Source organism: Notolepis coatsorum (assembly GCF_963971535.1).
Source record: "Notolepis coatsorum genome assembly, chromosome: 8".
Classification (NCBI taxonomy): domain Eukaryota; kingdom Metazoa; phylum Chordata; class Actinopteri; order Aulopiformes; family Paralepididae; genus Notolepis; species Notolepis coatsorum.
In genome coordinates, this window is record NC_140172.1 from 130549944 (window position 1) to 130576972 (window position 27029).

At 42.5% G+C, this 27029-nt stretch overlaps 2 protein-coding genes across 2 annotated transcripts; one reads left to right on the plus strand and one right to left on the minus strand.

Moving 5' to 3' along the window:
* Positions 1 to 415: 415 nt before the first annotated feature.
* On the minus strand, positions 416 to 9276 carry rnasekb (ribonuclease, RNase K b). Its single transcript, XM_084319993.1, has 3 exons — positions 9089 to 9276; positions 2788 to 2870; positions 416 to 1812 (listed from the first exon to the last, which is right to left on the minus strand). The coding sequence occupies exons 1-3, from the start codon at positions 9164 to 9166 to the stop codon at positions 1668 to 1670; spliced, it is 306 nt and encodes a 101-aa protein (XP_084176119.1). The 5' UTR covers positions 9167 to 9276; the 3' UTR covers positions 416 to 1667.
* Positions 9277 to 13244: 3968 nt separating this feature from the next.
* LOC311233076 (BPTF-associated chromatin complex component 1-like) lies at positions 13245 to 22479 on the plus strand. The gene is made up of 6 exons (XM_084319948.1): positions 13245 to 13540; positions 14692 to 14786; positions 15301 to 15402; positions 15701 to 15921; positions 18334 to 18438; positions 20629 to 22479. The coding sequence occupies exons 1-6, from the start codon at positions 13520 to 13522 to the stop codon at positions 20691 to 20693; spliced, it is 609 nt and encodes a 202-aa protein (XP_084176074.1). The 5' UTR covers positions 13245 to 13519; the 3' UTR covers positions 20694 to 22479.
* Positions 22480 to 27029: the final 4550 nt, after the last annotated feature.

Below are 27029 nucleotides of genomic sequence, written 5' to 3' on the forward strand. Positions count from 1 at the left end.
TGTATGGGGGGGGTGCTAAAGGTGAGCGATAAAGTGGCAGTCAGGAGAATGAGGCTGGCAGGTCACTGCCAGAGACGCCATGAGATGCCAACCAGCAAACTTGTGCTGTGGGAACCAACACACGGGCATCGATCACGAGGACGTCCCACGTTAACCTACGTGGACGTACTCAGGAGAGATGCGGGAACAGAAAGCACCAACGAGCTAGCCAGATGCATGGAGGATCGGGATGACTGGAAGCACCGATGGAGGGCCCGTCCGAGGACGACCTAGATATTTGGATTGATTTTAATACTGCAAATACATGGGCTGTCCAAATCATTTCAAAATTGATTTATATGGTTCTTCAGTGCAAGGGTTTAATTAATGCTTCAAATTAACAGTGACTCTATTTTTACACATCCACTTTATTGCAGGGTGCATCTACAATAAACTCATCACATCAAAAACCATTACATTTCATACACCATTAAACAAAGGATCATGATAATGGTAATACAAACCGGTATTTTATCATCCACAACTTTTCAGAACTGGAGGACATTTCTTTTTGCAATCTTTGTATTATTTTGTTTGTTTTTCATCTTTTTTCCCCTCACTGGTCAATCTGTGGGGGTTCTATATTTCTCTTGTAGAAATCTTTCCCCCCCCAGACTGACATGTAGTGAAACAAACTAAAATAAAAAGTTTCACTTGCCCAGAAAACATCTAGTTAGCATCTTCATTGGAAACAGGTTTTACAAACTGTCTGAAAGCAGCTCATTAGTAGTAAGTGACCCAACTGTGACTAGATCCTAGTGAGGAAAAATAGCTAACTTAAAACTCAAAAACGTCAACATTTCCTTTAATGCAAGCACTACAAACAATTGTAGGATATGTTTTACAATTATGGGCCCAATTTGTGATTTGTGTGATGGTGGACGGACAATGACGATAGGAATGTACAGCATTTGGACTGCTAACAGGTGACCACCCCCCCCCCCAATTGAATGCCTACAAATGTGTAGTGTTGTACTGCTTTGAAACTAAAACACATACATTATGTTTGGTTTTCAAAAGCTGACGGGATCTTCAGCACAGCCAATTATCAACCTGGTACAACTTCTGATTACAGTTTCAAAAATAAACCTATACAAATAATGATAACATTTCATTCAACAAGCACTCACATCACGACAAAGACAATGAACACACCTAATGTTTTAAGTTACAAATAAATTACTATTTATAAGACTGCCCACTTCCCTCCAAAACATAAAATATAATAAGATTATATACTCTGCCGGCATGTGAAAACTTTATCTCCAATTTTGATTTTATTTTTTGTTTAAACCAATTGTTTGAAATGAGGACCATGTAGATTCAACCTTGTACGAATTTCCATGAAAAAAGTAGGTAATTGAATGGTTTGACGGGCCGTCAAAGAGACGACAATTTAGACTCAACCATCGCTTCATGTGCTCATTTCAGTAGCAGCATGCATCAGCGTGGTTCTCATTCCAAACAATTGGGAATCTTAGCACCTTTATCTGAACTGAAAGTCTGTATCCCACCCCGACCCCGACCGAGTGAGTTTTCACTTGACAGAAACCACAATAAATTTCACTCTGTAAATCATCTTCAGACACCTCAGCTACCGTCCGTCCGGCCGCCCGGCCGACGAGGACTTATGTGACCATGTATTCCTGCCGCTTGTTGAGCCGCACCTGGCAGAGCGACACAGCGCCCACCGCCACGTAGATGGAGGCCGCGATGAAGCAGTTGATGCCCACCTGGTTGTAGAGTCCGTAGATCGTCTGGGGAGGGTTCTTACTGCGGGACGCAGAGCACACAGGGATTTACCTTTTACGCTATTCTTTTATACTTTGGTTCTTACTACGGGACACACAGGATGCAGATTTACCTTTTACACTGTTCTTTTAAAGACTTTGTGGAGTAATTGTAACATACTTCACTGTTCATTCTTTTTGCACATTACTGCTCAATTGCACAACCCTTTTTATTCTAATCCGTATATATACTCAACCACATCGTGCACAATTGTACAGCCCTGGCCTATTTGATTTTATAATTATATTCTATTTTAATTTAGTTTATATTCCATTTGATCTTATTCTACCTTTTATTTTATTATTCCGTAACTTGTCTGTCCGTTAATGTCACACCAAATTACCAAATCAAATTCCTTGTATGTGTAAACTACTTGGAAATAAAGACCTTTCTGATTCTGATACTTATCCTGACTTCGTGTTGGGTTACAAAATGACGTGTTTGTTTGGTTTATCTTTTTAACAATTGAACATGTTCACACAGCAACCCATTATATATATGAATATATATATATATATTCTTACCGTATATATACAGTATCCACATCTGTCTGTACATACCTGCATTAGGCTGCATATAATCCTTTTTACATATCTGTACATGTCCCTTACCTACTCTTACTAGTTATACTGCCGGCCAGTATGACTTACTACCATAGTGTCTTTATACCTGTATCACTGTACATATTCATATTACAACTCTTTATATATTTCATACCCAGTTTAATCACCTGTACATTGTATATTACTATTGCACTTTGCTGCTACATTTGCACTCTGGTTGGATGCCAAACTTCTTTTCGTTGTACTGTACTTGTGCTGTATAATGAATCTAATCTAATTTGAACCCAACCTGAGCATGACGTAAGAGCAGTGTGAATATGGCCAATGGGGGCAAATTGGGGGGCATTCACTGTGTGGGGGAACAGTGACTACACCCATTGAACTGATCACTTACTCGTTGCGAATGTCTTCTTCAGTGAAGGGTACGTCCTCGATCAGCACAGCCGACTTTGCACTGAAGAAGATCCCCAGCATCGCCTGTGACACCAGAGATAAAGACACCATCAGATGAGTGGTTCTTATTTATTATTGTGGGATGGGGCTCAACATTGACCTATTTCAGACTCCGCCCTCTTTTCTCGATCATCAAGGAGGATAAAAAGAGGGCGGGGTTTGAGATGGGTCAATTAGGCCTAAATTGAATTGCATTGCAATATGAAGGAATACAATAGGCGTATCCATATTGAAAGGACTTAAATTAAATTAATTATTTTAATATTGAAATATGCATAATAAGAGAAAGTTGAGTCTAGCATGTGGCTTCAATCACACCCAGAAATACTAGTCCAACAGGAAACAGTATCTCCACACCTAGCTACATAAAGGCTGCACACCTGAGTATAGTCTACAAGAGGACAGGTGAAGTCTGCACACCTGAGTATAGTCTACAAGAGGACAGGTGAAGTCTGCACACCTGAGTATAGTCTACAAGAGGACAGGTGAAGTCTGCACACCTGAGTATAGTCTACAAGAGGACAGGTGAAGTCTGCACACCTGAGTATAGTCTACAAGAGGACAGGTGAAGTCCGCACACCTGAGTATAGTCTACAAGAGGACAGGTGAAGTCTGCACACCTGAGTATAGTCTACAAGAGGACAGGTGGGTAGAAGAGGAACAAGACTAGTTAAGCCAGACCTGGCCACGACACTTGCACGTCATGCATGCCTCAACAATGGCGAGTGGGTCAGTTAGAGACATTTGATATTGTAGGCCGGCCCTCCGGGTCCGTTGAAGGTAGAATCTGCAATGCCGTCAAACAACGACCTCTAGGTTGATCAGTTCTGCTTGGTATTGCACTTTACAAAATTGTTTTGTTTTGGTCTGATGTGTGGGTTGGGGTTTAGTGGGGATAGAGGCTAGAGCGGATGCTACTGCTGGCCACACCTCAGGCTCTGCAGATCATTCAGATCAAAACAACGTTTAAAATGTAAACAAAGTACAATACCTAGTGGGGCTTTGATTGATTGATTGAAAACTTTATTAACAGATTGCAGAATGGGTACAATACAGTACAGCTCAATACACACAATTGTTAAGGGGATGCAGACCAGAGAAAGACTTTCGTCTTGTTTACATCAGGGTCCCCCATTTTCAATTCATCAGGACATATATGACATACATGACATACAGATAGTCAGTACTGCTACATCTATACATTTATGACATACCAGATTTGCAAATACAGTACTGTTTGTGATACAGAAGGAGTCAAGAAAAGGGAGTATATACATTTGACGTAGAAACTGTACATTGGAGGAGGTTGGGTGGGGTTGTGTGGGGGGGGTTGGGTACATTGGGATATTGACAAACATACTGGGTAATTTACATTGGAGGTGGTTGGGGGGGGGAGAAACACTGTATAAACAAGCAAAACTGTACATTGAGGGGGGGGGGAGGAGACACTGTACAAACAAGCAAAATTGTACATTGGACTATTGACAACCATACTAGGTAAATTACTGTACATTGGAGGGGGTTGGGTTAGGATATTTACAGGGGCCAGTTTTGAATTGCAGTCTCCCGTAGGTGTCCCTTGAGAGTGGTTTTGAAAGTGGGTAGTGATCCACATTCCTTTACAGCTTTGGGTAGGGCGTTCCACATTGATGTGGCATAATTGCGAAACGTGTTTAGTCCCTTATTTGAGCCGAATCTGGGTTTAACATGATTTGTGGAGCTCCCTCTGGTGTTGTGATCGTGGTATTCACTGACCTTTAGGAAGTATTTTGACATGTAAATATCCTAACCCAACCCCCTCCAATGTACAGTCATTTACCTAGTATGGTTTTGTCAATAGTCCAATGTACAATTTTGTTTGTTTGTACAGTGTCTCCCCCCCCCCCCCCCCTCAATGTACAGTTTTACTTGTTTATACAGTGTGCCCCCCCCCCCCCAACCACCTCCAATGTAAATTACCCAGTATGGTTGTCAATATCCCAATGTACCCAACCCCCCCCACCCAACCTCCTCCAATGTACAGTTTCTACATCAAATGTATATACTCCCTTTTCTTGACTCCTTCTGTATCACAAACAGTACTGTATTTGCAAATCTGGTATGTCATAAATGTATAGATGTAGCAGTACTGTCTATCTGTATGTCATGTATGTCATATATGTCCTGATGAATTGAAAATGGGGGACCCTGATGTAAACAAGACGAAAGTCTTTCTCTGGTCTGCATCCCCTTAACAATTGTGTGTATTGAGCTGTACTGTATTGTACCCATTCTGCAATCTGTTAATAAAGTTTTCAATCAATCAATCAATCAATGTACATGGGTACCTTGGTCGTGTAGTGTATCTTGTAGACCAGGCCCATTGCAAGTTGCTGTACTCTGTCGTCTACTCTAAGCCATCCTAGGTTGTCAAAGTGGGCAGGGGTGAGGTGGGTTCTAGGAGTAAGGTCAAGCAGTAGTCTGACCAGTTTGTTTTGAGATGTTTGTAATTTTGTTTTTAGCGCCTTTGAGGTGCTTTGGTACCATGAGGTGCAAGCATAGTCGTAGTACCCCTGAATGAGTGCTCCTGCCAGAGTCTTCAGGGTATTCTTGTTTACCAGAGAGGAGATCCGGTACAAGAATCGAGTTCGTTGGTTGACTTTTTTTATTACATTGGATGCCATTTTGTCACAGGAGAGATTAGCCTCTAGGATGGAACCCAGGTAGGTAATTTCATCTTTCCTTGTGACAATATTGTCACCCACTGTAACTGAGAAGCCGTCGGTCTTGCTGAGTTTGTTATTTGAACCGAAGAGAATGGACTCTGTTTTGCCCATGTGTAATGATAGTTTGTTATCAGCGAGCCATATGCAGATTCTGCCTAGTTCCGAGCTGAGGGTTTTTTCAACCTGTAACTTGTTCTTGTCAGAGACCAGCAGGGCTGAGTCGTCCGCAAACAGGAACAAGTTGCAGTCACAAGCTGACGACATGTCATTTGCTATTTTGCCTAGAGGTCGCTGTTTGGCGGAATTACAGATTATACCTTTAAAACATCTTTATTATTAAGAACGTTACTGTATTTTCATTAGGAAGTATAACCATTGATTGATTGATTGATTGATTGAAAACTTTTATTAACAAAATGCAGAATGGGTACAGTACAGTACAACTCAATACACACAATTGTTAAGGGGATGCAGACCAGAGAAAGACGTTCATCTTGTTTACATCAGAGTCCCCCATTTTCAATTCATAATGACATTTATGACAGATACACAACATACAGATATAGAAAATCTAATTAATCTAATCATGACATTTACGACATGACATACAGATATACAGTACTGTTTAGAGCTGCCGCGGTATTGATATTTTCCTTACCGCACGAATTTGCGAAATATTTCCTACCGCCGCGGTTATTACCGCACAGTGCGCACAAAAAAAAAGTTTGAATGCATTTTTTTTTTTTTTTTAGTAGTCTACTCTTATAGCCTGCCTCTAGTCTAATGGCGCTTTTCCACTGCATAGTACCTACTCGACTCGACCCGCTTTAGGCACCTGGTACTTCGTTCCTTTTCCACTGCAGCCAGGTACTACTCCGTTTGTCTCCGTGTTGGGATGCAGGCGGTGCCGCTCGCTTGTGTACACTGAAAGCTCCGTGGGCATAGATGTCCGAGGGCTTGCAGCAAGCCAGAGTTTAACAGTTTCAATCAATCAATCAATCAATAACAACATTAACCAGACTCTCGTTGCGTCTATTCTGCCAAAGCTAACGTTACCTCTCATTGTGTATTCTACCAAGCAAACCCGGGTTTAACGTTACCTCTCGTGTATATCGGCTGACGGTAGTATATTAGGCTAATAACAACAACAAACTTAACACATCAGCGATCTTGTTGTGACACTAAACTCTCCGCTCGGTGGTAAATTGGGTTGATGTCGGTTTTGTTTCATCAATAAATAAGGCAGAATACACAGTGAATCCATTATTTTTTGTTTATTGCACTTGGTTATGTCGCAAACAAATCCTGAATGAAATGCATCCTTAGCGAGGCAGTAAAGATGGCGGCGCCGGCGTTCTGTTTTTGTTCAGACTAGGCTACAAAGTGTGACGCGTCTCTCTTCTGACCAGTCAGTGGTCTGCAATGTTTCACATGGCTTTTCTGGTACCACTTCTACCCAATAGGGTCGCTTGGAACCGAGTAGGGTATATCTGCAGAGCCGCAAGCCAACTTTATTATTATGATAAAAAACAGCGGTGACGCGGTATTCAGCCTAACTCTGCGGTGAGCGTGATGCAACAGCGATACCGCGGTAATGCGGTTATCGCGGCAGCTCTAGTACTGTTACATTTGTGACATACAAGATATGCAAATATACAGTACTGTTAAACAGAGATCCTAACAGTAAATATATACATACGAGGGGGAGGGAGGATGTTCGGACATTTCCGGGGGCCAGTTTAGAATTGCAGCCTCCTGTGCTCTTTGAGAGCGGTTTTGAAGGTGGGTAGGGATTCAAATTTTTTACGGCTGTGGGTAGGGCGTTCCACATTGATGTGGCATAATTGCTAAACGTGTTTAGTCCCTTGTTTGAGCCGAATCTGGGTTGCACATGATTTGTGGAACTCCCTCTGGTGTTGTGGTCGTGGTATTCACTGACCTTTGGGAAGTACCTCGACATGTACATGAACCCACCTCACCCCTGCCCACTTTGACAACCTAGGATGGCTTAGAGTAGACGACAGAGTACACTTGCAATGGGCCTGGTCTACAAGATACACTACGCGACCAAGGTGCCCATGTACATGTCAAAATACTTCCCAAAGGTCAGTGAATACCACAACCACAACACCAGAGGAAGCTCAACAAATCATGTTAAACCCAGATTCGGCTCAAACAAGGGACTAAACACGTTTCGCAATTATGCCACATCAATGTGGAACGCCCTACCCAAAGCTGTAAAGGAATGTGAATCCCTACCCACATTCAAAACCGCTCTTAAAGAGCACCTACGGGAGGCTGCAATTTGAGACTGGCCACCGTAAATGTCCCCCCCACCCCCTCCTAATAGACAGTCTCCTCCCCACCGGCCACCGCATGTATATATTCTCTCCCCACCGTATGTATATTTCTCTCCCACCCACCCACCCCCTCCTAATGTAGTCTCCTCCCCACCGTATGTATATATTCTCTCCCCACCATATGTATATTTCTCTCCCACCCACCCACCCCCTCCTAATGTAGTCTCCTCCCCACCGTATGTATATATTCTCTCCCCACCATATGTATATTTCTCTTCCACCCACCCACCCCCTCCTAATGTACAGTCCCCTCCCCTATGTATACTCTGTCAGGATCTATGGTATTGGGTAACAGTACTGTATATTTGCATATCGTATATGTCACAAATGTAACAGTACTAAATACCTGTATGCTGTATGTCATGTATGTCCCTATGCCATAAATGTCATGTATGTTGTGTATACATGTCATAAATGTCACTATGAATTGAAAATGGGGGACCCTGATGTAAACAAAACAAACGTCTTTCTCTGGTCTGCATCCCCTTAACAATTGTGTGCATTGAGCCGTACTGTATTGTACCCATTCTGCAATCTGTTAAATAAAGTTTTCATTCATTCATGGACCCCAGGTATGTAATTTCATCTTTCCTTGGTTGTGACAATATTGTCACCCACTGTAACTGAGAAGCCGTTACCACCCGATGAAGGTCATTGAACCGAAACATTGTTACTAATAATATTAATAAATATGTTCTGGCCAACTACACTTGATAAACACACTTGCTAATATGTAATATCGCACGTATGACTGACTGGTGGTGACTGTTTAGCACAGGTCGGATTTGTGCCGAGCAAGGCCCAATTCTACCGACTAGTACAGTAGGGCTACTGATGATGACAGTGGTCCTATATCGTCAGGATGTATCCATTGCTGTTGTACATCTATCTGAGCCAGATCCCATGTAGGCCTATGACAACGTTACGGAGGAAGGACAGAACGATCATAGCGGTGCACCTGTTTTCCATCCCTTCATGTCATTTGTGGCATCTTGTTTTTTCGTCTAGAGATAACGGTATTTGTTGTGCTTGTAATTTAGATTATCTATAACAAAATCGACATGGGGAAAAAATATTATGACATTATCATTATGTTGCCCCAAGTAAATACCGTCGTTCCAAGGACTCGTTCGGCCCCAAGCTGTGATGCTCGGCCCACCATCCATAGCTTACTCACCAGCATGATTACTCCCCATATGCTGATCACTATTCCGCACGCAGCCATCTTCGGACCGCAAAACAAGAGCGACGGCATTGTTGTATTTGATGTTATAACTATCAGATAATCAAACGTTTGATACACTAATATAAGAAGAACACTCGTTCTATCGAAGGACGGCTGTCGCCAAAACCTCCATCAGCCGACTCTTCGTGGTCACTCGGTAATGTCCGGTACAATTCGGTAATGCCAGAAACACTTTGAGGCGAGAAGATGTGTCACAGAGACGGGGAGGAGCCGAGACATAGCTACTTCCGCTCTGGACAAATAAGCAGATAAAGGACTCTACGAAATGATGAATGAATTAATGAATTCAAACTTTATTTAACAGATTGTAGAATGGGTATATGGAGTCAAAGCTGTAAAGGAATGTGAATCACTACCCACTTTCAAAACCACTCTCAAAGAACACCTACGGAAGACTGCAATTCGAAACTGGCCCCTGTAAAATAAATGTCCTAACCCATTGATTGATTGATTGAAAAGTTTATTAACAGATTGCAGAATGGGTACACTACAGTGCAGCTCAAAACATACAATTGTTAAGGGGATGCAGACCAGAGAAAGACTTTCGTCTTGTTTACATCAGGGTCCCCCATTTTTAATTCATCATATCTATGACACACACGACATACAGATAGACAGTACTGCTACATCTATACATTTATGACATACCAGATTTGCAAATACAGTACTGTTTGTGATACTAAAAAAATCCAGAAAGAGTGTATATACATTTGACATAGAAGCTGTACATTGGAGGAGGTGGGGTTGGGTGGGGCTGTACATTGGAGGTGGGGGGACACACTGTACACTGTACATTGGAATACTGACATACATTTGACATAGAAACTGTACATTGGAGGAGGTTGGGTAGGTGGGGTGGGGTTGGGTTGGGTGGGGCTGTACATTGGAGGTGGGGGGGGGGGTGGGTAGGGGGGGGCACTGTACATTGGAATACTGACAAGGCCATACTTGGTCTTTACTGTACAACTGGGTTAGGACATTTGTAGGGGCCCAACCCCCTCCAATGTACAGTAAATGACCTAGCATGGTTTTGTCAATATTCCAATGTACAGTTTTGCTTGTACAGGTGTACAGTGTTCCCCACCCACCCCTCCTACCCAACCCCCCCACCCCACCCACCCAACCACCTCCAATGTACAGCCCCACCCACCCAACCCCACCTACCCAACCTCCTCCAATGTACAGTTTTTACGTCAAATGTATATACTCTCTTTTCTGGACTCTTTTTGTATTACAAACTACTGTATTTGCAAATCTGGTATGTCATAAATGTATAGATGTAGCAGTACTGTCTATCTGTATGTCATGTATGTCATATATGTCCTGATTAATTGAAAATGGGGGACCCTGAACAAGATGAAAGTCTTTCTCTGGTCTGCATCCCCTTAACAATTGTGTGTATTGAGCTGTACTGTGTATTGTACCCATTCTGAAATCTGTTAATAAAGTGTTCAATCAATCAAAGTCAAGTGAGATGTAAAATTGCTTATAGCTGTAAACGTAGAGGAGGCTTATTTGACTGAGCAACCGATTTGCCATGTTTAGGGTTTTAGAAACATATTGACTTTACAAACTCGGTATGTCACAACCCTGCCCATTTTGACAACCTAGGATGGCTTAGAGTAGATGACAGAGTACAGCAACTTACAATGGGCCTGGTCTACAAGATACATTACACCCATGTACATGTCGAGGTACTTCCCAAAGGTCAGTGAATACCACAACCAGAGGGAGTTCCACAAATCATGTTCAACCCAGATTCGGCTCAAACAAGGGACTAAAAACGAGCACCTACGGGAGGCCGCAATTCGAAACTGGCCCCTGCAAACATCCAACCCCCCCCCCCCCCCCCCCTCTTTTAGAAACTCTGTCTCTTAAACAGTACTGTATGTTTGTATATCTTATATGTCATAAATGTCTGGATGTAACAGTACTGTTTATCTGTATGTCATAAATGTTACGATGAATTGAAAATTTACTTTTTTCACAGCCATGCCTATTTTTGTTGGAAAACAGACGCCATTCCTATATAGATCACTATTGTATTGGGGCAACTTGGATCAGCCAGTGTTCGCCTAGCGTTGTCCCACAAAAGTTGATATTGAGCAGGAGAAGGTTTTCATATAGGGATTAACATGCAGCAGCATTGGGTTGAAGCCATGTTCTTGGATCTGGAAATGGACACTAAAAAGCATATAAATCAGTGTTTCAATATAACTCTTTGATCAGTGCATGCATTCCCACTTTATTTTCCAATTCCATTTCACCCAGAACTAGCTTCAATATAGGCTATTTATATGCATGGGCCAAAGAGGGCATTGATTCAGCTCAATGGACACTTCCACTTTCAGGCCAGTGCCACCCTTTTGGTTGTTGTAATACCTTGTGTGACAACACACTCCTTCCCTGAGACTTCCCTATGATTCTGTATTGTGGACAATCATCATATTTACATGTATATATATTTATATATCCATATCTGTCTGAATATATCCTATATGTTGCATATAATCCCTCTATATGCCTACTTATACACCTGCATATAACCCATATAACTCTGTATGATAGCATGTACAATAATGCTGTATATACCATATATATTTATTCTCAGTTTCTCACCGTCTGTCTATCCACACATGTACATAGTGGTACATCATTATTTTACATATCTGTAGATACTATATATGTATAATTTATTATCCCTTACATATTAATATTACAACTCTGTATACATCTGATCAGCACTACACGCAGTAGCACTAATTTATATATTTTATACCCAGTTTAATCAGGCGAGACAGTGGCGGTAGAACGGTCGTCTGGCAATTGTGGGAGAAAATTATCTTTATCTATGTATTTTATTGTTATATCATAATGTATTCAGACATCAAGATGCATTCATAATGTTTTTAACTTATGTCTCCCAATATGAACTAATGTGATCTCCCCCCTTATGTAAACATCATCCCACTGCTTTTCCAGAATAGAACTCCCTTACGTGCATCATGTATCGGATTGGATAAAAACACTATCATCTAGTGATTGGATGATATACTGTCATATCATCCTTTGCCCCTTTTCCTCCTATATAAGCTGCTTTGAAATTTATTATAATTGTCCAACTCCTCACAGAGTATTCTGTGTACTCTGCCTTGTGACTTGTGAACCATATATTCTGCAGAATATAATAATAAATAACGTTGACTGTGAAACGACTCTGTATCCTGAAAAGCCATCTTTGTTCATTTGCATCACCAAGGGTTTAAGACGATCTTTGATTTCCATCACACTGTCCATAGTGGTACATCATTATTTTACATATCTGTAGATAGATACTATATCTATATCTGTATAATTTATTATCCCTTACATATTAATATTACAACTCTGTATACATCTGATCAGCACTACACGTAGTAGCACTAATTTATATATTTTATACTCCGTTTAATCAGGGGCAACAGTGGCGGTAGAACGGTCGTCTGGCAATCCAGAGGTTCCCGGTTCGATTCCCACTCCTCCCGGGCAGCCTGTCGAAGTGTCCTTGAGCAAGACACTTAACCCCTAATTGCTCCCGATGAGCAGGTTGGCACCTTGCATGGTTGCCTCTGCCGTCGGTGTGTGAATGTGTGAGTGAATGGGTAAAAATGTGAGGAACAAATTGTAAAGCACTTTGGATAAAAGCGCTATATAAATGCAGCCATTTACCATTTAATCACCTGTACATTGTATATTACTATTGCACTTTGCTGTTAGTTACATTTGCACTCTGGTTGGATGCCAAACATCTTTTCGTTGTAGGCTACTGTACTTGTGCTGTATAATGACAATACATTTATAATCTAATCTAATCGAGTGCAGAACTGGTACTCCGATACACATGGATGATCATGTAATTGTAGGCTAATGTGATCTGATTCTAATTCTGTGACTGAAACGCATCAATGATGTTATGGCTCTTCTCTTAAAGGCTCTTTGGTAGCCGATTTGAGTGGAGCAGGGACATTCTAGCCCCTCCCCTTCCGCTCAGCTTGGCCAATGGTATTCAAGCGTTAAACTCGCGCAACGCTCCTTTCATTCCCCCAACATTCCCACATCTCTGGGTTTATTTAAGGACGTTTATGTATTAGCGTTCGCGCTATCCATGTTCTTAACCAACTAGATTGAGTTAGAACAACAACTTTTAATTGGCAATATTCTGTCTGTCGCTTTGACCGCTTCAGGTACAAGTTTTGCAAGCAGTGAAGCACCCATTGCCTGCTAAAATAAAGTTAGCTTACTGTGGCTAGCTAGCGTCGTTGTGAGTGAGGGGGACAAGCAAAGGGATTTAACACCGACTGTCTCTAAAAACCACAGACCAAAATGACTTCAGCCTCCGCTAAGGTAGGTTACCGTTGAGTTCACCACTTGTTAGATTGATAGACGTGAATGCCGCCATGGTCATGCAATGATGAACATGGTTATTATAGGTTGTATCTCTGCAGGAGTAGCTACTAGCTGCTAGACACCGAGAGGAAAAAGGAAGCTCGAACAAAGATACTGAAATACAGCAAGAAGGAAAGTTTCCCTTCCGTGTCGTGTCTTCTTCACCAGTAATGCATGCCAGGCTTTCCAAATATTGGCAGATGTGGTCCCAAGAACAATTCCCATTTTATTGACTGTATTAATATGTAAAAAGAAGATTCACCGGTACTTTATTATTGTTAGTTTACACAAGGCAATTGAAATACATTGTTTGCACTCCTCCACACACATGCATTTCTTCAGAATGCATTTCTTCAGAGGTCAGGTGAGGGTAGCCTCAAACCGCAGTCACGTAAGGGGCTAGGTAGCCTCCTGCAGGAGGAGGGTCCAGACCAGTCAGTGCCTTGCTCAAGGGCACGTTGGTGGAGATTTTGGGCATTGTATACCAGCCACCGTCCAGCTGGTATAGGCCTACTTGTTCCTGTCAGTACATGGGATCGACCCAGTTTCTAGTCGACCTCTCTACAGTAGGACTAATTTCAGTATTTTCATTTCATTAAAAAAGGATTGTATACCAAACTGCCAATTAAATGTAAATAAAAAAAATCATTACTATGATATGTGGTGAACTGAAAATGCATCACTGGTTCTTTTATTTTGGAAAGATGTGCCTGCAAATACAAGCACACCCATACTAGCAAATACAACAAACAATGAACTTGTTAATTGTAAAAAAAAAAAAAAAAAATTGGCCTGGATTGATTTGATTTGCTAATACTATGTACATTTTATTGTTAATAATCTAAATCTATAAACATTTGTAAATCTATTCATATTCGAATGGTATTCTTCTGACAGTCAAATGAGTCAACCACATATTGCCATTTTAAATGAGAAAGTAGCCATACTGTGTCAATAATGCACAGTAAAATGAAACACAATCTGTATACAGGCTACTCAAACAAAAGAAATATTAAACAATTAAAAACAAATCAATTTGCATACAGTACGATACATATTCTATACATTTGCTATGATTTAAGGCACCCATTTGTGGATGTTTTTGACAGGTGGGGGAGATTTTCTCAGCAGCAGGAGCTGCTTTCACCAAGCTGGGAGAACTCACTATGCAGCTACATCCTGTGTCTGACTCCAGCCCTGCAGGGTGAGAAACACAGTCATACCATGCAGACGTCAACAGAGAGCCTCTGTGTGGTCACTGTTAGGAAGCTGTTGTTGTTGTTGTTCACAGCCATAATCAGCAGCACTCATGTTATCAACCCATTGGACTCATCATGTTTAGAAAGGCTGCCTCTAATATTGTATGTGGGCATGAGGGAGCTTGGCTAAAGTGCATCGAAAGACAAAAGGTTATCTTTTGTGTTACTGTTACCGTTTCTGTTACTGTTTCTGCTACCTTTCTGTTTATGTTACCTTTCTGTTTATGTTACCTTTCTGTTTATGTTACCTTTCTGTTTATGTTCCTGTTATTGCTACCGTTTCTATTACCTTTCTGTTTTCTTTCCGTTTCTGTTACCGTTTCTGTTTCTGTTCTGTTACCGTTTCTGTTATCTTTCTGTTTCTATTACTGTCTGTTTCTGTTACCATGTATGTTACTGTTACTGTTATCATTTCTGTTAATGTTATAATTTCTGTTACTGTTACCGTTTCTGTTCCAGAGCTAAGTGGACGGAGACAGAGATCGAGATGCTGCGGTTGGCCGTGCGGCGCTTCGGTGATGATCTGAACAACATCAGCACCGTGATAAAGGAGCGCACCGTGTAAGTCCTCGTCTCTTAACAGGGAATACCACTCGGGAGGAATTCATACACGTCAGTATCGTTCATGACAGCCCAATGGATATTTGAAAACCGGTGAACAACTCATCCAAAGCCAGATATCAGAGAATTAAGATTTTAATCTGTATTGTCATCAAGATGGGTAGTTAACGGGGGAGAAAAAGTCATTCATATTCATTCTTTGATTGTCAAAACTCCTGAATGGGAGTTCCGCCCACTTTAGCAGCAGTTGCTCAAACCATTGAATAACCTTCTCTTTTCTCCTGCACTGTGCACGCAGAGCGCAGATAAAGAGCACAGTGAAGAGGAAACTCTACGAGGACAGCCGAGTACCCATATCCTCAGAATCCCCCAAAAAGAACATCAAGAAAACCATGGTCGCCACACCAGCCCCGACTGTGCCCACGATGATCGCTGTGCCGACTTCGCAGGTTGTCATGACGACGGGCATGCAGAGCAGTCCCTCTCTGGCCCCTCCCATCAAAAAGCAGAAGACCGCAGGTGAGTTAGGTTGGAGTCATACTTGACTTCATTTAGATCACAGGTTCTCAAACGTTCTCATGGCGGGAGCTGTTATGCCGGACTCACTCAGGACTCGTCACACATCCAGTGAGGGCAGTAATGTGCGTGAACACACTAGGGATGGGCGTGAGTAATCCATTACTCAAGTACTGGCCCTTTCAACTGAACTCCAGTGGTTTTTGAGGGTGCTCGATAATTTATTTGAAAAAAATCGACCACCAAAAGTGCTAGTTTGTGCCACTGAAACGGAGATCTCGCTCTGAAATCCCACAAGGCATGAGTTGTTGCAGGAAGACAACACTGGTCAGCTGTGGTCATGACGGCGTACCGCAAACATTTGTTGCGTTGGAATAAGTGCCATCTAAAAGATAAAAACAGCGGTTTCCAAATTGTGCCAACTACATGTCGCCCACTTTGCATAGCGCTCATATACTATTGATACGAACATGCCATTCCATGAGACCTGCTGCAGACAGAGTGAAGGTTATGTAATTATTACAAATAGATTTTATTCTATGGTATATTTTTATAATCTAACTAGACTCGTACTGTTGGTGGCGGACGGACAGGTATATCTGTTTGGTGGGAACAATGTGGAAAGCAATCCCAACCTGAGTATGACATAAGAGCAAAATGGCAGCTCTGTGAATATGGTATATTTAGGGCTGAGCGATATAACGATAACGATAATTATCGCGATATATTTTAATAATCGACATCGGGGGAAAAAATTATCGATTTTCTTTTTTTCTGACCTGCAACAGGGCAGTTTTAAAACCAGAGACAGTGGACAGACTTGTCTTTCTTGCCTGCAACTTAAATTAATGGCTTTGCTTGTCCAAATGACAATACTGACCAAATTGAGATTTATTTCTCTTTTATTTAGTTTGCTTTCTAATTTAAAATACAGTTTGAACCGTCTGTACACAGTAGGCTATGTGTGCTAGCAGAGCTAGACTCTAGTCACGAGTCACGGTGCACATGTGCAGTGGTTTGTCCACCAAAAAAGCGCCAAAAGATAGAAAAGAAACTAGCAGAGCCAGAACTGTTCAACTCCCCTGGAGCCACAGCCAGCAGAGAAGCCGGTTTACTTTCGCTTTCAAACCAGCTGCAGCCTGAGAACTGGAGTGTGAGGGGATGTAACACTAAAGATGGCGGCAATGACGAAGAATTGCTGCAAAATAAACATACATTGGCAAAACCAAGGAACTGATCGTGGATTATAGGAGAGGACAGCAGGGGACACACACACCACTGATGATAAACGGGGCTACCGTGGACAGGGTGAGCAGCTTCAAGTACCTGGGGGTCCACATCTCAGAGAACCTGACATGGTCAACACACATAGGCACAGTAGTAAAGAAGGCGAAACAGCGTCTCTACCACCTGAGACAGTTAAGGAAGTTCAGAGTATCGGGGAAGATACTCCAGTCCTTCTACTCAGGAGCTGTAGAGAGCATCCTGACCGGAAACATCACTGCCTGGTATGGAAACAGCACGGCACAGGACAAGAAGGCCCTACAGAAAGTGGTGCGCTCAGCCGAGCGTACCACGGGTATTGCACTACCCCCCCTGCAGGTTCTATACAACAAGAGGTGCAAATCCAGAGCCTGCAGGATAATGAAAGACCCTCACCACCCCAATAACAGCCTGTTTCAGCTGCTGAGGTCAGGCAGACGCCTGCAAATCCTAGCTACTAGGACAGAGCGGCTTAGGCTCAGCTTCTTCCCCCAGGCCATCAGAGCCATGAACAATGTACATTGAGTGCTCAGAACATTGAACTGTCCACACACAAGCACACATGAACACACACACGACACGCACACTGTGCACGCTCACACACGAGCAGCCACTTAACACTTTAACATGAGCGGGCACACACTCATGTCGCACACACGCACACTTATGGCCAAAGGAAAGGACACTTTAAATTAGAATAACAGGAACAGTGTATTGCACTACCAAAGCTAACTAGCATGTCACACATGCGCTGTAAATAACTATGTACAGATACCGAGATGTCACTCCATGTTACCTGCTATCTGTTACTGCACAATGTTGTTTCTTCTTTGATTCTATTATATGTACCACTGTATTGCACATCGTTGCGGGCAAGACCACCCGCATTTCATTGTATACCTGTATGCCGTGACAATTAAAACTCTTGACTTGACTTGACTTGATACATCTGTTGTTTAAAAAAAAAGATTTATTTTAATTTTTATATATTCAATTTTTTTTTATCGAGTGATATGATATTGTTATCGATATCGTTATCGCGATATAATTTTTGGCCATATCGCCCCGCCCTAGGTATATTATAGGTTTACCAAACGTTCTGTCTCTTCTAATGCTGTGTCTGTTTCTCTCCGGCGGTCCTCCGGTGTGCAGACGTCACACTCAGCGCCCTGAACGACTCCGACGTCAACAGCGACCTGGTGGACATTGAAGGTCTGGGCGACGGCTCCTCCAACAAGAAGCTCAACTTTGATCAAGGTGATTATTGACAAGAGATTGGCAACTATTTGGGTTGGGCTCATTTCATTTTATTTAACATACAATGATTTTATGAAGTAACGTTAAGATTTTCCTGAAGAAGAAACAAATACACATTGGCACGGGGGAGTTGCAGTATATAATCTGTTAACAAAAATGTACAGTTTAGTTAGTTCTTCAATGGGACTATAACAAGCAATATTTTTCATCATGATAACCTAACCTAACACAACTCTACGATACAGCTTCATGATAACCTAACACAACTCTACCATACAGCGTCATGATAACCTAACCCAACTCTACCATACAGCCTCATGATAACCTAACACAACTCTACATACAGCCTCATGATAACTGAACCCAACTCTACCATACAGCCTCATGATAACCTAACACAACTCTACCATACAGCCTCATGATAACCTAACACAACTCTACATACAGCCTCATGATAACTGAACCCAACTCTACCATACAGCCTCATGATAACCTAACACAACTCTACCATACAGCCTCATGATAACTTAACCCAACTCTACAGCCTCATGATAACTTAACCCAACTCTACCATACAGCCTCATGATAACTTAACCCAACTCTACAGCCTCACGATAACTGAACCCAACTCTACCATACAGCCTCATGATAACTTAACCCAACTCTACCATACAGCCTCATGATAACTTAACCCAACTCTACCATACAGCCTCATGATAACTTAACCCAACTCTACCATACAGCCTCATGATAACCTAACACAACTCTACCATACAGCCTCATGATAACTTAACCCAACTCTACCATACAGCCTCATGATAACTTAACCCAACTCTACCATACAGCCTCATGATAACTTAACCCAACTCTACCATACAGCCTCATGATAACTTAACCCAACTCTACCATACAGCCTCACGATAACTGAACCCAACTCTACCATACAGCCTCATGATAACTTAACCCAACTCTACCATACAGCCTCATGATAACTTAACCCAACTCTACCATACAGCATCATGATAACCTAACCCAACTCTACCATACAGTTACGTCTATTCTGCATCGAACATTGTACATATGTCTATACTGAACACTGTGACCTCATTTTCTACTTCTAATTTACATGCTATACTATGTTATTTGATACTATCTTGTCTAGCACAGTCTCTGGAGCGTAACAGTAAGAAGCATTTTGTATGAAAGTATTCTGTACTTCTGTATGACAACTATTAAAGAAACTTGAAACAACTCTACATACAGCCTCATGATAACCTAACTCAACTCTACATACAGCCTCATGATAACTTAACCCAACTCTACCATACAGCCTCATGATAACCTAAACGGGGACCGCTGCCAGCAGCCAGAGAACTTACGGCAGCAGAACTCGAGAATTACTAGGAATGTCTGATCACTGAGTTTGTCTGACTCCCAGCTAAACGCACTACAACATACAGTATAACATATGAAATATATCACACCATACGTACCTTATGCATACTGCGCCTGTGTATACTGTATACTTACTTACCTATAGTATATATTTAGATAATAGTGTCTATTGTAACAATATTTAATGTGATGCATAATATAACTGATAGGGCAAACATACCTTCATCTGCACCTTGATTACTCATAGTTAATTATATTGTTTACCCATTTTTACTTTCTACTGTAGTATAATTGTGTCACCTGTATTATGTCTTCTACTATTACCATGTACCTGTCCCGTACGCCTGAATACTTTCGACAACAAATGTTTGTTTCCGCGTCTCTGATTGGCCAGGTCATTTCTGGTCATGTGACATGTATGCCCAATCGTGGGACCGCAAGTGTCTACACTGGTTAAGCTTAGGCGCTCTTTCGAAGTTGGTTAAGGTTAGAGTTTGTCTTGGAGCATGGTGATAGAACGCCAGCTAGTTTGCAGGCTGTTAGACCCGGAAATAGGCGCAGAACTTGCTGTCCCACGATTGGCGCACATGTCACATGACCTGGCCAATCAGAGCGCCAAACTTGCACGCGGTAACAAACATTTGTTGTCGAAAGTATTTACGCGTCCCGTACCTCTCCTCCCCCCCTCCCCCATGGTGCTATGATGCCTGAATTTCCCCAAGGGGATGTATTATCTTATCTTAACCCAACTCTACACAGCCTCAGTTTTAAAACATCTTCTCATGTCTATTCCAGAGAGCCTCAACCTAGACTCCAGCCTCATCATGAACTCCAGTGACCTTCCTCTTCTCTCCCGCTGACCTTTGACCTAGAGGCAGAGTGACTATTCAAAGGGACGTGTGCTGTGGTCTCATGACTTCCTGAGAGCGGGGGGGGGGGGTCAAGAGGAAGGATCACCCAGCGAACCTTCAGCACGCATTTCATTCTGGATTCTTTTTTTTTTGGTTTATTTTTAGCATTTTTACAGCTTTTTCAGGTCAGACAGGACCGACCGAGAGCATAGAGAGGAAAGTCGGAAGAAGATATGGGGGGGAAAGACATGCAGCAAATGTACGTCGGGTTCGGGAGACGAACCCGGGTCGTCCGCGTAGGTCTGCAACGCAGTTACGTGGTGCGCCACCCTGGCACCCCGCATTCTGGATTCTTTTAATAATTTCTTAAGTTATACTTTTTCACACCTATATTTCGGTGCGATTCGGGGGTGAAGTTGCAACATTGTTGCATTTTTCATTTGGTTTGGTTGTAAGTAACATTGTAAACAAATGTCACACGGTCTAAAGTGTTGCTTGTCTATTGGACAGAATATCCCAGTGAAATTCCCTGACACTTCCTGGTCACAGAGCAACAGCACAAATTGATGCGGCCTTGGGGTTTCTGGTTTTGTTGTACGTTTACTCTGGGTTGTCAGGATGTGCAGGAATAATTAAGCATAGTGTATGAAGAGAATAAGACCCTTTCTCAATCTAATCTGGCAACACACAGCCCCCATTTAATTTATACATAATTAAAACCTTTTTTGGTAAACGGGAGATTATAGACCTATATGTTGTGAAATAAATGTTTTCGCAATTCACGGTCAGTAATTAATTATGTGCCACTGTCTAGGCTACTCTCACCTGAATTACCGGTAGTATCATGACATTATTTAACTTACCAGCTACGAAAATAATGTCACACATTTGGAAATATACTAAATATATAAATGTCAACAAAAACTGCCCAATCACATCTGCTTTTGGTGCAGTGGCTTTCACACCTCAAACGAACCGCACCGGAGTTCGCTTGTAACCGGACAGAGAAACCACCCCTTCAACAAGGTCTCGGACCGGTTGTTCTGGTGCTGCACCCGAGTGCGGGCGCCATGTTCACGCCTGCCCCAAACGAACCTCACCGAGGTGAGGGTTCAAGTCAACCGAACTAAACGAGGAAGTGTGAGAGCGCCATTAGATGTTTGTTCTTCTGAACGTCTTGCAGTCATACCACCGATCTGTCATTAGGAACAACACCTGGGAAGTGGTTAGGTCATCGTTATTAGAATTATCCTGCATCACGAAATACCCCTTTCAGATTGCATCACAAAACACCCCCCCCAGACTGCATCACGAAATACCCCCTCAGACTGCATCACGAAATACCCAATACCGAGCACGAGCCATGTGAATATGTATGGTCCGTTGTATAGTACCGCACAGCAAGGGCTCAACGGGTTCTGGAGAAAGACGTTTGTTTCCTTTAGACTACAGGTCTGACGTTAGGAGCAGCAGACGGACGGGGCTGAGAAAGAGCTTCGTTCACTGCTCCTAACGGCTGCTGGAGTTCCTTAGGACGCAATCATTTCAGTTACTTATTGTACCTACAGGTTGCTCTCGCTCTCTGTCAGTACATCCAAGATATATTGAGCTGAATCAACACACCCTATTGAGTTTCCAGATGGATCAGTCTCATGTAGAGTATTGCTTGCATGACCCACTGTTTATTTTTTATAATTTGTTTCATACTGTATTATGATGATGATGATAAAGATGCAAGCTAGCCATGTGTCTAATATTTTCTCTGTGTAATTTAATACCTGTTGCACTTGTTTAGTAAAAAAATATATAATGAAATCACCGTTTGTGTGCCTTTTTTGGGTTGGATTAATCATATTTTTTATATTGTTCAGCTGATTAATGGACTGGGCACCAGCTACTACAGTTTGTATTAAAAAGTATTCACCAATCAAAGCAGAATATTATTGGGTGAAATTACAGATCTGGTGTAGTACGTATAAAGTGTCTTATACAATGGCATGCAAATTTCTCGATTCTGATTGGCTGAAACAGTCAAGTTAGACGTGGTTATTTCTCATAACCCACGCTTGTGATCCCAGAACCCGCCCACAACCGAATTACAATCACTCCGCCAGTTAGATTTTATTTGTATCCACTTTTTTCTCCTTATTTTCTATTTTTCTCTCATCCCAATTTCGTATTGTCCAATTCTTCCCTCCCCTGTCTTGAACGTTGCTAGACTATGCCTCCCACTAGGATAGAAGCCTTGCATCACGTGTCCCCTCCGGTACACGAGGAGGCAGCCTGTCGCATCTTTTCACCGCAACAGCTCGAACTCTGGCGAGGAGTAATGCGTGCGAGGCTCACGCTGCCCCTGCTACTTCCTGTTTCCGGCGCCACCCAACCGACCTGTAGGAGTCGCTGTCCACAACGTCCAATCCCCACCCACTGGCTTTCCCACCCTCTAACACTGCCAATTGTGTTAGTATGATGGCCGGCCAAGCCGGTAGCAACGCAGAGAGCTGGGCTCGATACTAGCGTATCCTGCGTTAGTGGCGAGCGCCTTGCCCACTGCGCCACTCAGCCGCCCCCAGTTCGACTTTTTCATAGGAAAAACCAAGATGGCGGACAATAATCTTTACGAATGGATGTGTTGAAAGCGTCATAATGACAAAAACTATTCTGTCACGGCGAATGTGTTAGTTTCTTACACAATGTTGGATTATGTAATTGGTGGGTCATGAGTAATTGTGGAACAAAATATAAATCGCGGGAAGTCTGTTAGATGCCATTCGTCAAAAGGACATTCATTGAGGCGGTTAGGTGGCCGAGCGGAGATTGCGTTCGTCACCAGCCCCGGAGCTGAGCTGGATTTGCCTGTTCGAATCCAGCTCACAGCTCCGGGGTTGTCACCAGCTTGGCTGGCCGTCTGCACTGATACAATTGGCTGTATCAGAGGGTGGGAGAAGCTGGCGGGGTGGGTCCGGGTCGTTGTAAACAGCGACTCCTACAGTTCGGTCGGGGCGCCTGCTAAGCGCGGATTGGACGTGAGGGGGATAGTATGGTCCTCCCACACGCTACGCCCTCTCAATGAGAATCCGCGCTGCCAGGTGAAAAGAAGCGGTGATTGGCTGGACGTGTGTCGGAGGAAGCACGTGGTAGCCTCCACTCTCCCAGATGATCTGACTGTGGGGGGTAAGTGCGCAGCGACCAGGAAGGGACTGGGAATTGGCATACGACTAACATTGGGATGGGAGAAAATCGGAGGAAAATGGAGGGGGAAAAAGACAAAAAAAAAAAAAAAGGACATTCATTTCACTGTTAATAAAATTTTCAATCAATCAATCAAACCAATAACACGCTCACGTGCGCTGTTTTAAGTGAGCGTGTGTTATTGGATTGATTGATTGAAAATTGTATTAATGTCCGCCTTGTTTTCGAACTGGTTATGCTTAGGCCCTCTTTCGAAGTCTGTTATGCTTAGAGTTTATCTTTAGAGCAGGAGTGCAGGACGATAGACCACCAGCCCTGATTCCAAACTCTAAGCATAACTGACTTCGAAAGAGGGCCTAAGCATAACCAGTTCGAAACAAGGCGGACATTTTTTTTACCTACTAGGTTCAAACAAAATGTGCCTCCTATAGGGAGGCAATTTCAAATTTTCTTTTTACCTAAGGTTAAAAAAAAACGTGTCTCCTATAGGAGGGCAATTGTATAAAGATGTAAGCACCGTCTATCGGTAATAAAATGTTCAATCAATCCCATAACCCACGCTCACTTCATTCTTAGATGAAATGCCTTGAAACACCGCTGCTTCTACACGGAGGCAACGTCTCTTCTTTTTTGGAACAACTTTTTCTGCGGATGGTTGTCAATAAATCTTCAATTAATGTGTGTCTAACGACCACCCCTAGGCATGGTCTAATTCTCATAACCCACTCCTGCGCGTGATGTAATGCTTTATTAATGAGTGCTGATTTGAAATCAGTTGAACTAGTTACATTCTATAGTCATGTCACCTGACCACTTATCCTAGATCAGTACTCCTACTAGAATCGTCCTGTGTTATGTGCCAAAATCTACCCTTGCTAGACCTATGTGTCAAGAGAGATGTGACCTAAATGGCTAAATACCTCTTAGGAAATACTGCTTAACAGGCTATAATGTAATCTGTTTAGGATCAGAAGAGAATACACATTTTCTGATATGATACAGATTTCTCTTGTATTATTGTGATTGTTTTCATATACAATGGTATTTATAAATGTGTAATGTAATGTTACACCAATTGCTTCCACTAAAAACGTAACACATTTTGCCCGCGGTTTCACACATTATAAACACACATTGGGAGGGAATGAACGAATATATAATTTTATTTCTTTTACAGTTCCATAAAAATACATCTTCTCTTTTTCTTATGTAGAGACCTTTTGTTAAAACTATTTACAGTTTGAAAATACTTGTCTGAACGTTCTCGTAGACTCAATTTACACGGGGGACAAAGAAAATCACATTTTCTATCTCATGTGACCCAGATCTGATTTTCTGTATTAAAGCGGGCAAATAAAACATTAGATCCATCTCACGTGAAAAGAGATCTTACTTTGCCACATAAATGCAGCCACAGATGTGCTTTCAGTTCCTTTCACACCCACGCCTCTCGGCTCAAATAACCTCCATGGGTGAGATTACTTTTTCACTTTTCATGGAACAGATCCCATCTCCTCGTCTCGTGGCTCTAAATGAGAAATCCATCAAATATGAGACAAAGTTGATCTGTGCCCCCCCCCCCCCGTTCAGACTATGGTACATTGTCACTAGTAATAACAACCCTCTGTGCCTTGAATGGCATCATTTCAGGCGTTATTACAAGACGTACCACGTTCTGCGTGTACCTATAACACTTAGTGCGTTATATCACAAAGTACGCCCTCTTGGTTTCATCCTTGTGTCGACTGGCTGTTCTAAGCCTCCTGCTGCCCACATCATCTACGTTTCTCCGTCCCTGCCTTGAGAAAATCAGATCTGTGTCACGAAGAGTAAAAAAAAAAACACATTTCCAGACGAGACGTTGGAGGGACGTTGAGATCACGTCCCCTGGCCATGGGCGTAGATACAGGCTGCTTTTAATCCTTCTTCCATTGACCATATTCGCACAGTGGCCATTTTGCTCTCGTGTTCACACCTGGGAACAGGGTGCAAGGGAACCCAACCCGAGCACGACGTAAGAGGGGAAAAATGCCGCTGTGTGAATACGGTCCACTGTCGGATGTCTGACAAGATGTGAGCAGCCCTGGTTTAACACTGACATGTTTCAGGAAAACATTCACATTCACGATTTGGGGACCATCACATTTTACACGTGTGATTATTCTTTCGAACAATTGGAAAATGACTTAACGGAAAGAAAAAAAACATGTACAGGAGAAGGAAGGAAGAAGACTCAACAGCGTGAATGCCTGGCAACCGAGGTGACAAGCGTGTGGGACTGAACACACAATGTAATGATGATGAAGTTTGACTTCGAAAGACACGCTTAAATCCCGTCTCCGGCTCCCTCACCCAGTTTCCTCTTTCCTCCACCTTTTCAACATTGTACATAACATTCAGCAGAGATGGAGACATTCCAGAGAACAGGTGAGAGAGCAGCGTACAGGTTCCCGAGAGCATCTCTGGACGACGCTTGTTCCATTGCCTCTTGCAGCAGTTCTTAAGACCCAAATGAGGGTCTCGCACTCCCGAGACCCAGGCTCATCAAACCCAATTTTGGGTTCCGAGACATAGTTCAAGACCATTTAGCTAATTGGTTAAAAGCAGAGTCTTGTGGGACTGACTTCCCAGAAAGCGTCTTAAAACTTAAAATCTTTGGCCTCTGGGCTTATGATGCAGCAAAGATTATCTAAGCGCCGACGTGGCGATCAGAGCGAAAACGAAGTTGGAAACGGCACAGTGTGACTGTTTTCAGTTATTTCAAAGAGTAAACATCGTGCTTCACAAGTACTGACTGTGTGGTGTTGTGAGTTGAACCACACGCCACACATTATGCGACGCGACACAAACAATCGTCTGCGAGACGTATTGCTTTGTTAAAAACTGAAAGATTCGACTCCCGTTTCTGCCTCCGTTGGCGGATCTGATCACCAGAGATGCTCTTTGGGAATCCCAACCTCGGGTAGTGTTTCCCTCTCGAATGGGAGAGTTGGAAAAACTGTTAAGGCAAACCTCGTCAGGTAAATGCAGTAAACATAGGCGGGAGATATTTGGCTTCAAAATCATTATTTGAAGTTGCAATCCATGGATTAGTGTGATGCCATTTTATGGCAAAGGTCAGTTTAAGCAATAACTATAGAATTTTCAACACTA